General features: G+C 46.6%; 1 protein-coding gene across 1 annotated transcript in view; it reads left to right on the top strand.

Moving 5' to 3' along the window:
* Positions 1 to 7,468: 7,468 nt before the first annotated feature.
* LOC119171697 (uncharacterized) overlaps positions 7,469 to 14,700 on the top strand; it is a 58,846-nt gene continuing 51,614 nt past the window's right edge. Inside the window, exon 1 of the mRNA XM_075892066.1 lies at positions 7,469 to 7,694. Coding sequence (XP_075748181.1) covers positions 7,627 to 7,694 — 68 coding nt within the window. The 5' untranslated portion in view covers positions 7,469 to 7,626. The remainder of the gene's footprint in view (positions 7,695 to 14,700) is intronic.

Here is a 14,700-nt window from a genome sequence, read left to right on the forward strand (position 1 = left end):
AGCTCGGGAACCTCGATAAATGTGAACGATGCGCATCAACTGGAAATTGGGGCTATACGCCCGCACCTTGCGCAATTAATCGACAAATCACCGCTTGTCTTGGTTTCAATATTGCTGGCGTGCTTTCGTAGGTGGTCATCAGCCCACTGGCACGTCTGACCGATGCAGAGTATACTCACGGATTTAAACAGCGACACTCGGAGCGTGAGGCCGCCGGTACATGCAACACTGCCCGTCCATCATAGATGAAGCGTCTGTCATACTCTGTCAAGAGCAAGTCGCCAAAGAGTTGTAGGAGCCTTATGAGGGTCCTCCAGCACTGAAATTAACCGGTAGCGCCAACATGTGCGACGCGGAATAATCATCACTATATGACGTCCTCATATGATGTTGTCGCTGGGCCGCAGGTGCACCTGCTGCCCAAAGACAACGTGGCCTCCGCGGTAGGCCCATAGGCCCATCTATCGCGGAGGCCACGCTAAACCATGACGGGTGCACAAAGTTTACAAGGCCTCTCAGTGCGAACACACGGTAAATACGGAAAGCTTTTCAAAGTGGGCTGAGTAGAATCTGAATGCATCGATTGAAAAGAAAAATGAAGGACAAGACAGCTTTCGTCTTCGAGCTTCCTCAGCTCGAAGGAACGCTGTGAGTATTTGGTCAAATTGTTTACCATGCCAGCACCTATGAACCGATCAAACGTGTTAAACGCACAAGCAACCATTTGCTTCACAAAATGTGGTATAATTACCCACAGCCCCGATGCTTAAATTCTTAGCACTGCAGCATTTCTCCACGAATGGTGGTGTCCTGGTTGCTGATGGATGACGTACCAGCCATGATGCTGCATAACGGAACTGCCAGACGAAAGAGTGTGGTCAATTATTATTATGCGGTAACTGGCATTCAGTAGTTGTTGCACATTATGGGTGAGTTCTCAATTGAAGCATACGAGCAACAGTTACGAAATAAAAACAACAGGACAAGAAAGCCCCCTTGAATTCGAGTCATGTACCACTTTCACTCTGCCCCACCCCCTTCCTTCCTGTCTAATATTTGCCTATTTTTTAAAACATCGTAGACAAGCCTAGCTATCGTTCTGTTTACAGAGCTGATAATTAACAACCCCGAGATTCAAAAATTTTTTCGAAGAGTAGTATGTACACTTTTCCTTTGTGAACATACTACCACTACAATTCTACGAATACGTGCTATAGTACGGAAGTTACAGGGGTTAGAACATCGGTTTCAGCTGGGTTCATAATTTTGTGTGGCCTAGTTACCCTTTTCTCTCTTAGGGAGGGGAAAGCGTGGCCTGTCGTCGTGACTGGTTTAAACCAATCGGTGAGCTGTGTGCTTCGTCAAGCTGCCAAACGGCGACACTGCGTCACTGTGCATGAAAGGAGAATTAGTCATACGTAAGAAAAGAGTGCGGGAGTTGCTTTTTTTTAATGGAGGCTCTGCACAGCGCGCAGTGCTGTAATATTCGGAAAGCGTAATAGCCGTGGTCTACTCTATGCATTGCCGAGCTTCTTCATGGGGGTGTAAAAAAAAAAGGTTGGAGCTGTTGACTGACCCTTCAAATTGAACTGGGTGAAAAGATTTCGCACACTGATTCGCATGCATTAGAGCGTGTATATAAATTCCAGAGAGACGAGACGCCATATTCTTGCTCCAAGAACCACTTCGTCACCACTGCGCCACTGTACACATTTGTTTTGTCGCCCCTTAGACTACACGACGTACGTCCTGGTTGCAAAAGCAGTTGTTCAGTCATAGGGACTAGCTTGGCGGCCAGTGCGACCGAAACGCACTTAGGCACTTGTAGAAAAACATAATAGATAGCCAACGTTAGACAATCGATACTCGAGCCCGATATTATCAGCAGCTGCCTTAGGTCACTCAAAATGTGCACCACTGTTATTCTATTCGGGGCAATAGGATCAAGGAAAAACGCACGTGACCGATAATACTTATGTATCTTCTCTTTTTATGGGGTGGATGATTGTGTCAGGGTTTCCTAATAATAATAATAATAATAATAATAATAATAATACTTGGGGTTTTACGTCCCAGAAGCAACATATGACTAGGAGAGACGTCGTGGGATCTGGAAATATCAACCACCTGGTGTTGCTTAACCTGCACTGACATCGCAGAATACTCGGGCCTCTATCATTTCACCTCCATGGAAATGTGACCGTGACGGCCAGGTTCGAACCCGTGACCTTTAGATCGGCAGACGAGCACTCTAGCCACTGATCCACCAAAGCGGACTACACGGATAGTGCCAGATTGTTTATTTTCGACATTAATCTTAATTGTATCTAGATTGATTGATTGATTGATATGTGGGGTTTAACGTCCCAAAACCACCATACGATTATAAGACACGCCGTAGTGGAGGACTCCGGAAATTTCGACGGGCTGGGGTTCTTTAACGTGCACCCAAATCTGAGCCCATGAGCCTAAAGTACTTTCGCCTACACCTAAAATGCAGTCGCCGCAGCCGGTATTCGATACCATGGCTTGCGGGTCAGCGGCCGAGTACTTTAGCCACTAGAGCAGCACGGCGGGGCAGTTTTCTTTAGAGCACAACTCTTGGGAGCCAGTTCTCGTGTTGAGCGTCATCTACATCACCGTTGCTGTTGGTGGCGTAAACGGACAAGCATGAAAAAGTAATGGTGAGACATGACAAAAAATTAACAAAAAATACCCAGGATCGAATAAAATTCCAACCCTGGTCCTCTAATTGGCAGTCGAGTATTCCAGTACAGAGTCACTCTTTTGCTTGAAACTCATTTGCAAATAGACCCTGTAGAAGTGCTATGTCGGGAAGGGAATCGCGTTAATCTGTGAAATGCGTATTTGTAGCGTAGTCGAAGAGTTTAACACCGTCTAGCCATCACTCAATGCTTACGGTAATGACACAGTTTCACTGTTAGTATTAAAATGAATAACACATAAGTATTTACATTCTGGGACACTCAAAGTGGCAGTAGTAATTACGAGTTTTTAAATTTTAAACACAATAATACTTGGTTGATTGATTGATTCATTGATTGAAATTGTACGAGTTTTTTAAATACAAATAAAAAAGCGTGAGGTACCCTGTGAGGGAGCTTCCGCAAATGAGCATGAAAGAGCTTGTTCAATTAATGACTCTGGCGGCTGCACACGAATGGGAGGGGGGAGGGGAGTCTAGGACGACAAAGCTTCAAGGATCTTCGTGAACACCAAGTAACATACATTGATTCTAAGCTTTCTTGCGTGGTTCCTGCAGTTACGTGTGCCAGACGGGTTTATTTATTATGTTGGGAGTGGTGTTTATTTTCTCCTACACTCGTAAATCACAAAACAAACAAGTGTAGTCGATATCCTTTAATACATTGATCGAATATAACTGTACATGCGCAGATCACGCAATGAGAAGAACAGAAAACAGGTAGTAAATTAGCGAGACGTAATTACCAAAAGATAAGAAGCGTGGCCGAGGAATGCTAACTAAGGGTTGGTCGGACCGGTGAGGGTATACGTTCTGCGAATAAAAACACACACACACACACACACACACACACACACACACACGCACGCACACACACACACACACACACACACACACACACACACACACACACACACACACACACACACACACACACACACACACACACACACACACACCAGCTCTTACTGGACAGCATATAGATTGGAGATAAAACTGCATTCGACAAAGAATAGGCTTACGACAATGACTATGATGATCACGTTTATTCAAATGAAACAAAAAAAAAGTAGCAAGGGAAGCTAGCGAGTTTGTTGGATAGGTCATTGGCGTTGAAACCACTGAAAGGCGTTATATATCCACATCATTGGCATGGGCGACTTTTTATCTGGACTTCTTTCAATTCTTTCGTACACATTCAGATCGCTGGAGGTGCGCTAATATTTGTTGTATGACTCAAGTTTTAACCTGTTTCAAAGGTAGCCGCATGTAATAAATTTAGTACGGTATCTTTACGATTATTTGCCGTTAAGTTATAAATCATATACTATCAACAAACTTAATTCAGTGATCATTAAAAATCGTGATAACCTGTCTATTCTTATTTCAAGATCTGTATGATGATATTGATCACAAAAAGAAGGTTTGTAAACAGCTCATACACAAAACACGATGTATGTAAAGTGTTTCCAAAGCGATTTCTTACACTACGTCACATAACCTCGCTCAGTTACCAGTACGTAATCAGTTCGAATGAAAGACCCGTCGGAATGACACGTGACGTCTGCGCAATAACTCACGGAGTTGCAGAAGGACGTGCCACGCGGTCGGATATCGTCTGCGGGACGACGCTGTGCTCATCTTTCGAGCATTCACATGTCGCGAAATCTCGTTCAGTTCGTTGCGAGCACTTGTGCCCCAGTGCCGTCTTGCCGGGTCACGTCAAGGACACTTACGTTGGACTCGGCTGTCACTCAAATCTGCACGACGACAGCATGTTTTCGGCGGTTCCACCGACGGTGGCCATGTAGCCTAATTCGGGTCATGGCTTTATTGATGATCGGTTGCCCGTGTGTCACAACATTGCCTCAGAGATATCCCCACAGCCTGATTATAGATGATTTTACATAAGACACATCGGCGCCGCCAACTTGTCTTGTTAGGCAAATGGTTTCTTATTTTTGTATGTGGCGAGATGGATTAACAAGGTAATCATTCACGAACGTTCCGACCCAACCTTTTTCATGAGTATGCGTCTCCCATATAACTTGAATAAAACTCAACTTGAGCCTAGTTGGTAGATATCTCCGAATCAAAATTACCAGCGCAAACACACAACGCACGTCACAAAGATACAAAGAAGAGCGCTGACTATCAACTGCTTTATGCCGATGATAGTTATAGCGCGAGAACAAAAGGACGGCACAGAGATAAGAAGGACACGAAGGACTGTCTCTGTGCCGTCGTTTTGTTCTCGCGCTATAACTATTGTCATGCCATACCAACTTTAGCCCAAGCTGCTACACTTCTATGCTTTATGCCATTTGGGTTCGAATTCCGGCTGCGGCGGCTGCATTTCCGATGGAGGCGGAAATGTTGTAGGCCCGTGTGCTCAGATTTGGGTGCACGTTAAAGAACCCCAGGTGGTCGAAATTTCCGGAGCCCTCCACTACGGCGTCTCTCATAATCATATGGTGGTTTTGGGATGTTAAAACCCACAAATCAAATAAAATCGTACTTTATGCCTTCACATGTCAATGCATATTTATGTGCAAATCAGCCTTACCGCACGTGCATACAACGTAAGTTTTAGATAAGCGATACTGTGACAAAAAGAGTGGACCAGATGAGCGAGGACAAGAAACTTTATTCATATGCATGCAGGGACGCGGAACTTTCGCTGATACACAGACGATCTCTTTCGATCATGTTAAAAGCTTCCAAGGCCATGGAGCCACACATGCTCATTTTAGCTTCTGCTTAAAATCGACAACTGTTCTAATCGCGCTTCACAGCTGCTGCGAAAGTTCATATGGGCCACAACATTTCGCACTTCCATAGAACTGTCCGTTTAGTCGTAATATAAACAAAGCGGCAAGATTAACAGCCTAACGTGGCGGCACCGAGCTCCATCCGTAAAGAGCATTTCGTTGTCGAATGCCTTTGTTCCGCCAACAGAAATTCCTTATTCAAAGTCCAAACGGACGCGCTTCGAATGAGTAAAACGCGCGAAAATTTGGCACAGCATTAAAAGGCGCAAGGTACGGGTGCCATTCGCAAAAAGGGAAGCAAAGAAAAAGAAAGAAAAAAAGCCAACAGGCTCAAACTGCGAGATACAGTCGCTGGCGAGTTTCATCATTTGCGAAAGCCCATACGCCAGTTTAGGCTAGATAGTTCCGTTCACAGCACGCGTTTTCTTTTTTTCTTCTTACCTTCCGCCAAAGTCTTATTTTCCTCGATTGTGCTTTGATTGCACCAGGTCCGCGTTTGCGACAGTCACGGGAGCCAGAAAGCGCGCTGAGGACTGATCTGCATACATACGTTGTCACAGGAGCGTTCGTTAAGGGTACACTAATAAAGGAGATGCGTATTTCGCAGCGCCACGTGAAATGTTGCAATATCACGTGCTGAAGGCACGAGGCCAACTATTGCGTAACGCCTTCATTTCACGCTCAATCTTAAGTACGTTATTCAAAGAAGCACGGTTTTGCTCGTTACAGCTTCGACTGTGATCAACATAACTAAACCTGCCGGTTGTGCGACGGATTTCAGAGCGTGGATTGCGCTGTAAAGGTCACATTCGTATAACTGCCATGGAAATTGTCTCTGTAGCAACTAACCCGCTTGCTAACTTTCTGAAAAATTTTATTTTCGTTATATTCATAATCGGACTCAGGTGGTAAGCTGTACGCGGTTTCGCCAAGCCTAACGCGTATACCAGTCGACTGTCGAAATTGTATTGCCTGTCCTTTTCTTTTCGTCTTTTGTTTACCTGTTCAATCCACTATTAACCCTTTTTATTCGTTTCAATGGAGGCGAAAATGCTGCAGGCCCCTGGGCTCAGAATTGGGTGCACGTTAAAGAATCAGGTGGTTGAAATTTCCGGAGCAGTTCACTACGGCGTCTTTCATAAACATACAGTGGTTTTGGGATGATAAACCCCACTTATCACTCAATTATTCAAACATTTTATTCTGCTCAAATGCTGACCAGCCAACCGAACATGCGTTTTGTTTGCCTAAAAGGGCGCGCTTTTCAGACACAGCAAAGTAACAACTGAGACAATTATTCGCGTTAATTTGTGTATCTTTGTGAGTACGTTTCGTGCATTCTTTGTGCGTGAAAAACGCGAGACACGTTTCGATCTGCTTGCCTTTCTGCGCGTGACCTTACAATTTGTTGCTATCGCATTCAAACCTGTGAATTTTTTTTTCTGTTTAGAGTTGGATAATATTTTATGAGGACAGTTATCACAGCTGACAAAGAAACAACACAAAAAGTGTTGATATTTTAATAAGATAGCACAAGGAAACGGAGAAAGCAAAGAAAAAAAATTGAGAGAAAGAAAGAAAGAAAGAAAGAAAGAAAGAAAGAAAGAAAGAAAGAAAGAAAGAAAGAAAGAAAGAAAGGAGGTAAGAAAAAGCTGAGTTTCGTCACAATATGTTTTTGTCAGCTCCACGTTCACCATTAGGCTACTGAAGATATCAAAGTATATCCAGAAGGGCGCAATAATAGTGCGCTACGTCGCCTGGCCAACTGGCAGGAGTCAATGACCTTGACCGTTAGCCACTCTCCCACTACGCACTTCTCCGTTCTGGTCCTCCCTTTCCTGATTTTTCTTCTCTCAATTTCCCTCCTTCTCTCTCTCAGCTCGCTGACAGAATGACGAGCGGCCTCGGGCTGATGTTGACACTGCCACTAGCATATTTTTCTGTGTCCGCTGTCGTATCTAGCACTCACAGATTAGCCGTGACGGCGTGTGTTCGCACGAAAACCTCATATCGCTTATAGAAACCGAGTGCATTTTTTTTTCTTTTGTGACCAAAGAAAGCCCAGTGAAGCTCAGGTAGCTGGAAACGCCCCTTCACTGATCTCTGCATCACCGGTGCCTATAGAGAAATATGGCGTTGTTGCTGGGATTTCCGGAATGGCTCGTACTCGCAGGTACAGTCTGCGTCCTTTGGTACTTGTAAGTACTTCATTTCACCTTGCTACTCTTCAGATACGCAAAAAATGCGATTATAACTCATCTGGTTGCCTCCTTTAGTAGTTACAGTGCAGTAGTTACAGTGCAGTGATTTCGTCTATTGCCCTGAAATTACTTTTAAAACGTTTTTGGGGTAGTTAGTAACTCGTCATACTGCAAGTATTCAGTGCAACTTGGTAATCCCTCGAAACACTCACATTCACACACGCTTCCACTGTGTGTTAAGTGTGTTTCTTTAGTGGAAGCGCGCATGAATGTAAGTGTTTCGAGGGATTACCAAGCTGAACTAAGTACCTACAATATTCAATACTTTGCGCATGGCCATTGTTGACAGCGTTAGAAGGACGGCCAAAACTGCAGTCGCATGGGAAATTCAATAATGCTTTAATAACTTTACTGTGTGGCAGTGGTTTACGAGACGGACCATAATATTACCGCTGATCAGCTTCCCTTTTATTTTATATGTTTATTTTCCACGATCCAGCTATTTTTCTCTGACTTCTTCTTTGCACCTTTTTTTTTCGCTTATCATTCAGCCGAATGTAGGGTAGCTAACCAGATGTGCCATATGATTAACCTCCCTGCCTCTTCCTTCTTTCCTCATTTAACACTGTCACGCACTTTAGAGGAGGTCCTGCGGATCTAACATCGACGTGCGGCAGACTCACAGACTTCCACTTTACGCATCGGCCTGCGATGCCTGAAAGGCCTCGAAGTGCTACATCTCAAATTTATTAGCAGGTTGGTCGACTCGTGCGGGGTTGTACGTGTGGAGATGTATAAGCCTGAACAACGTCATAGAGCGGACACGGACATTTGATTACACACAAACAAGCATTTAATTAAAACAAGGGCCATCGGCAAGAGATTACAAAATTAACAGAGAAAAAAACACTGATACGCAGTGAAAAGAACAACAATGCAAACTATGCTAGCTCTAAAAGAAGATAAGATGAACAAACTGTAGAGAGGAAGAACATTATGTGCCGCAGTGGGGCACGCCTTTAGCGAGAGGAGCCAAGCGCGTGCGTTTGCCCCGTGTGCTGCGATTCCTGGGTCCGTTGCTGCCGCCCGCTTTCCGCATCAGTAGACCTGCTGTTCAAGTACTACTTGCGCCAATAAACCCTGTTTCACAGTGGTAGAGGTGCTGGGTAACTTAACCTGGAACTCCGCAACAGGAAACTGCCTGCCATAGAAATGGCTGAAGAAAACACCCAGCAAGGTACGACTCAGCCTCCGATGGTCATCGTGCCCACTGCGCTACGGGTGCGTGATCCACCTTTTTTCGACGGTACCGATGAGCAAGACGTAGAAGATTGGCTGTCGACATTTGATAAGGTAGGCGCAAGCAACAAGTGGGACGACACATCGAAGCTGCAATATGTACCCTTCTACCTGAAAGAGGTAGCGAGTCTCTGGTTCAACAACCACCACTCGGAATTCGCCACTTGGGGTGCTTTTAAGCTACGCATTACCGATGTATTCGGTCGCCCCAAGGTACGCAAGCTCCGTGCCGAACAGCGTGTACGGGGACGCGCACAGCTTCAAGGGGAAGGCTTCACAAGCTACATCGGGGATGTGCTCGACTTGTGCAAGCGCCTTGACCCTCCAATGATCGAAGCAGACAAGATAAAACACATCTTGAAGGGGCTAGACAACGACGCCTTCCAGATGCTGCTGGCCAAGGGCCTTCGTACCGTGTCCGAACTCACCACTCTTTGCCAGAGCTTCGAGGAATTGCGCAAACAACGGGTCATCACACGGCGGCCAGCGGCTACCGACGAAACTCTCGCGGCATTGACCCTGGGTGGAGACCACAACACGATCAAGTCGGAAATCAAACGATATGTGCGCGAGGAGGTGGCCCGACAACTTTCGTGTCTGTCGTATCAACCGGCAACGGAACCCTCTTCTGAGCGTCTCGCGCCCGCCATCAGACAGGTAATACAGGCGCAGGTATCGGAGGCACTGCCGCCCGTCTCTCAGACAACACCTGTCACCGCGCCATTGACTTACGCTGCTGTTGCTGCTACCCCACCACGACCTCCACTTCGGCCGACTCGACTCCACAGCCTCTACGAGTACCAACGACGCCATTTCCAGCAACACAACAACGCTATAACGGAAACCCTTGGCGCACAGTTGACAATCATCCAATCTGTTACGCATGCGGATATCCAGGTCACGTGGATATCCGCATGCGTAAAAGACACGTGGAATGTTAATAAAATAAGAACATGATGAAACTGAAGGAGAAACAGAAAAAATTTACATAAGAACGATCGTGGTCGCGCTTTTGAATTTCTAAGTGTGACGCCGCGCACACAAATACAATAATTAAAAGCTGGTTATAATAAAACAACAGTTAAAAAAAGTCCCAATAAAAAGTACCATACGGACCGAGCCAGCTCTTGGTAGGCGCAGGGGAGTTTACGGGGTGTCGCTGAAGATCTCGCCAGCTTAGCAGACGACGAGGGTGCCTGGTATTGCAGCCGTCTCGATACGTTGCGCGGGTCACTCCATGCTCGCCGCCTACGTGAGACTCGCGACACCGACGACCGCACTTCTTGCTGGCTGCACGTCAACAGCCGATTCCAATGCAGTCCAAACTCTTTCGGGACGTCCCGTACCCTCTTGAGGTCATTTATTTTTCCTCGTCACAAGTTTCTCCTTCCAGTACACGTGTAGAGAAGACGCGGCGGCACCGCCACTGCGCCGCCAGTCGCCGGATGTCATCTTCCCAACACAAAAGCACCCTTCCTTGGACGATGGGGCGTGCAGGTGAAACGAGGATTGCAGACGTTCGTGACAAACACTGTCTCTCTCAATCACTGACAATAGTTCCCAAATTTAATTAGGAGAAACGTGACTTTACATTCAATCGGAACATGACAATGGCGTAAGAGTGCCTGAAATATATTAGTACCTGCATGTTTTAAAAAGTGTACACGAACTTTCGAAAAACGCCAAATAACAACAAAAAATTGTAAGAGGCAGCATCAAGGTAGCTTACCAATGACACGATCTTGGAAATTCGTCTCCGTAATGATCCAAATCAAAAATGTGTTGGGCGACGAGGAAGAAGAAGTGCGTTCGGGCATAATTCTGCCTTGAACAACTATCGTTTTTTCTTAAACTGTCAGAATTCCTGACTTTCTCTGAACGAGCGGAACGGAAGACGTCACCCCCCGGGATGGGGGACCATCCATCCAACGAGACAGCGGGCCCTAGCCGTTTGCATAAGGATGGACCGAATGTGGGTGACCGAGTTGGCGCATCTGCTCCTTGTGATGATTCTACCGAGAGCTCATCAGTGGAAGAGATGGAATCGGAAGCCGACTTCAGGACATTCCATACCCGCCGGTTGAAAAGGAAGCTTCGCAGGACGTCATCAACGGCGGAGCCACAACCGGCGCTAGACAAAGGCAAGCGATGTTTCACCATCTCGTATGTACCCATGTCTACATCAGACAACCTGAACTCACTAAACAGGAATCATTGACTAATTATTTCGAGCGAGTCTCACCTCCTCAAGTGAATGAAATTCGCATAAATAGCAGGAAAAACATACTGTCAGTTGATGTGACAAACAAAACCATTCTTGACAAACTGAAGGCCGTCATGCAGCTCGGAAGTATTTCAGTTCGCGCGTTTCTCGCTCACGGGAAAGGAACAACGACTGGCGTGATAAATGATGTCGACGCTGACATCACAGACGCTGACCTGCAGAATCTTGTGACGTCGACAGTCAAAATCGTGACCATACGCTGCTTTGGGCAGTCCCGCTGCATCAAACTAGTATTTGATTCTGAGACTCTGCCCCCTAGCGTGAAGGTTGGATACGTGAGACATCCCGTGCGCCCTTACGTGCCACGGCCTTTGCAGTGTCACAAGTGCTGCAAGTTGGGACACGTCAGCGCAGTGTGCAAAAGTGAAACAACTTGCCAGCGGTGCGGCGGGTCTCACAAGGTGGAAAACTGCGATACTGCTGTTCCATTGAAATGCCCAAACTGCTCTGGTGCACATGAAGCAACGTCGAAGGAGTGCCCGAAGATCAAAGAAGAAATTCGCGTCCTGCGGAAGATGGTCAGAGACAACTCGACACACAGAGAGGCAGTCACGTCCATCCGCCGACACAGACGTCGTCCCAAACGTAGGCACCAGCGAAAGCATATTGGACATAGGAGTGACGCATCACCATCAGCAACAGATGAACATACACGTGCGCATTATCAGGCCGCTACACCCATGTTGTACGCACCACGTCCCAGGGATGCAGAAAGTGGACCAACACCCGCGTTGCACGCCGATGCTTCAGATACTGAGTGGCCTTCGCTACCAACTGGAGCAAGAAAAAAGACCACATCATGGGCTGCAACTTCAAAGAGGGCGGAAAATGATAGGCAAGACACTGAGAAGAGCCAAACTATGCTGAAGCATCTACTAAAATCTATTCGTGCGATTCTCAACGAGCTACACACACCAGGAGCGAAAACAGCAGTGCAGATCCTCAACGTGCTGGAACCGCTGCTGCTCACCCTTTCATAAACAATATGGCGAATTTCTACGATGAACGTGTGCGCACCTCTGCTATAATGCAGTGGAACGCACGAGGTTTGCGAAGCCGATTGTCTGACTTTCGACAACGGATGTTTAAATACAAATTTCTGTTGGTTGTAATATGTGAGCCGAATATGATGTCGTCGTTTCGTATTTCCGGATACGTCACTTTGTGGTCACGTGATGATCGAAATGCGAGCAAAGTAATTATATGCGTACGTCAAGATTTAACGTACGTGAGACATGCCGTGGCTCCTCATGCTTCAAACCACTATATTTGCCTATCTATAAAGTACAAGCGACGTTCAATATCAATAAATGGTGAATACATTCCTCCTAGAAGCCACGTGGACTGTCCCCATCTCTTGTCTGTTCTCCAAGCTTGCCCTGGACCACATGTATTAGTTGGGGATTTTAATGCACATCATCCCATGTGGGGTTCTGCCTCAATGAACACCCGCGGTAGGGACATTGTCGATTTTGTGCTCAATCAGGGCTTTATGTCCATTAACGATGGCTCACCTACTTACCTCCGTGGCGCATCGTACAGCAGCTGTCTAGACGTATGTTTTGTGAGCAGAAGTCTCTTACCTACCACCTGTTGGTTTGTAGACATTGAAACACATGGAAGTGACCATCTCCCTACATATATACAGCTAAAAGGATTCTGTCGTTCGTCTCCCCGGCCTCTGAAAAGCGTAGACTGGCCAGGATTCCAAGCTTCTGTAAATGCTCAGTGCGGGAACATTCAATCTATATCTGAAATAGAAAGCCTAATTGCATCAGCCTTAACAACGCATACGAAACTTGTGAATGTGTCGCTACCAAGATCACAACTTGACGCACAATATGAATACCTTCGTGCAATTCGTCGCCGGGCAGAGAGAAAATACAGGAGGACGAAATCATAATCTGACCTATCTACAGCGCGCCAACCACAACGACATGTATTGCGACACCTCGATAAGCTCGATAGGCAACGGTGGAGGGTATTTTGTAGCTCTCTTGATCCCAGAAAACCCCTGTCTCGAATATGGCAAATTGTCCGAAGCCTTCAGACGCCCACTCAACAGTTGTTCCCTTTCCGATCTTTGGCTCTAAAGCAAGGTCGACCTGAAGTAGAGGTTGCAGAAGATTACTGCCACTTACTCGTAGGTATGTCCTCCTCGTCGATATCACCTTCGTATTTAGCCTCACCGCCATCCAGCGACGATCGCCTCGACTTACCATTCACAATGCACGAACTCGACGCTGCGATTTCTACGTCCCAACGGTCGTCCGCACCAGGGCCTGACGGAATTAATTATTCGGCTCTATATCACCTCAGCCAGGAAGCAAGGCAGGCTCTCTTGTCGTTCTACAACTCTACGTGGGAAACAGCGACAGTCCCAGAGAGTTGGAAGTGCAGCCGCATAGTGGCCTTACTGAAACCAGGTAAGTGTTCACACGAGTTGTCTTCTTATAGACCCATTGCCCTAGCCAGTTGCATCGGCAAGGGGATGGAACGCATGGTGCTGGCAAGATTGGAATGGCTGCTGGAGAATTATGTCGGCTTACCAGATTTTATAAATAGCTTCCGTAGAGCTCGATCATCTATAGATGGTGTTGTAGATCTAGTTTCTTCTGTTGAAAAGGAAAGACAACGTCGGAGATTGGTAGGGGCCATTTTCTTAGATATAAAGAGCGTGTACGATAGCGTCTACCATGAGGCCATTCTTGACGCACTTGAAGACATCGGCGTAGGTGGCCGACTACGCGCCTGAATAGGGAGCTATCTCAGAGGACGTACCATTTTTACGTCGACATCCGACGGTGACACGGCCAGGCACCTCGTAAGCCGTGGAGTTCCGCAAGGCGCCGTCCTGAGCCCCATGCTTTTCAACATAACACTCATTGGCCTTGAAGCTGAGCTTCCCGACGTTGTCAGAATCAGTGCGTATGCGGACGACATATGCATATGGGCATCTGGAGCAACGCGACCACAACTGCGAGCAAGGCTACAACAAGGCACATCAATAACATCTAAGTACTTACGTCGTCAAGGCCTGGAACTTTCAATAGCAAAATGTGCTGCATCGGCATTTACGAAGAAATCAATGTCGCGGTACCCAATCTTCGCTCACGGAGCAGTGATTCCCGTGGTTAAGCACCACCGCTATTTAGGGGTCGTAATTGATCGCAACCTGTCCTGGTCAAAGCATGTGACTGTGCTGCGAAACAAACTAATCAGTTTTGTGTATGTTTTTCGTGTTATAGCAGGACTGAGATGGGGCCCTTCGGAGAAAAGTCTTCTGCAGTTATACAAGGCATTGTTTGTGGGCTATATAAGGTACAGCTCACCTGTGCTTTCCAGCATGCGGGCAACGTGCCTTCGTACTTTAGAGAGCCTTCAGGCACGAGCACTGAGAATATGCCTTGGCCTGCCACG

This window comes from Rhipicephalus microplus, chromosome 4 (genome assembly GCF_043290135.1).
Source record: "Rhipicephalus microplus isolate Deutch F79 chromosome 4, USDA_Rmic, whole genome shotgun sequence".
Taxonomy (NCBI): Eukaryota; Metazoa; Arthropoda; class Arachnida; order Ixodida; family Ixodidae; genus Rhipicephalus; species Rhipicephalus microplus.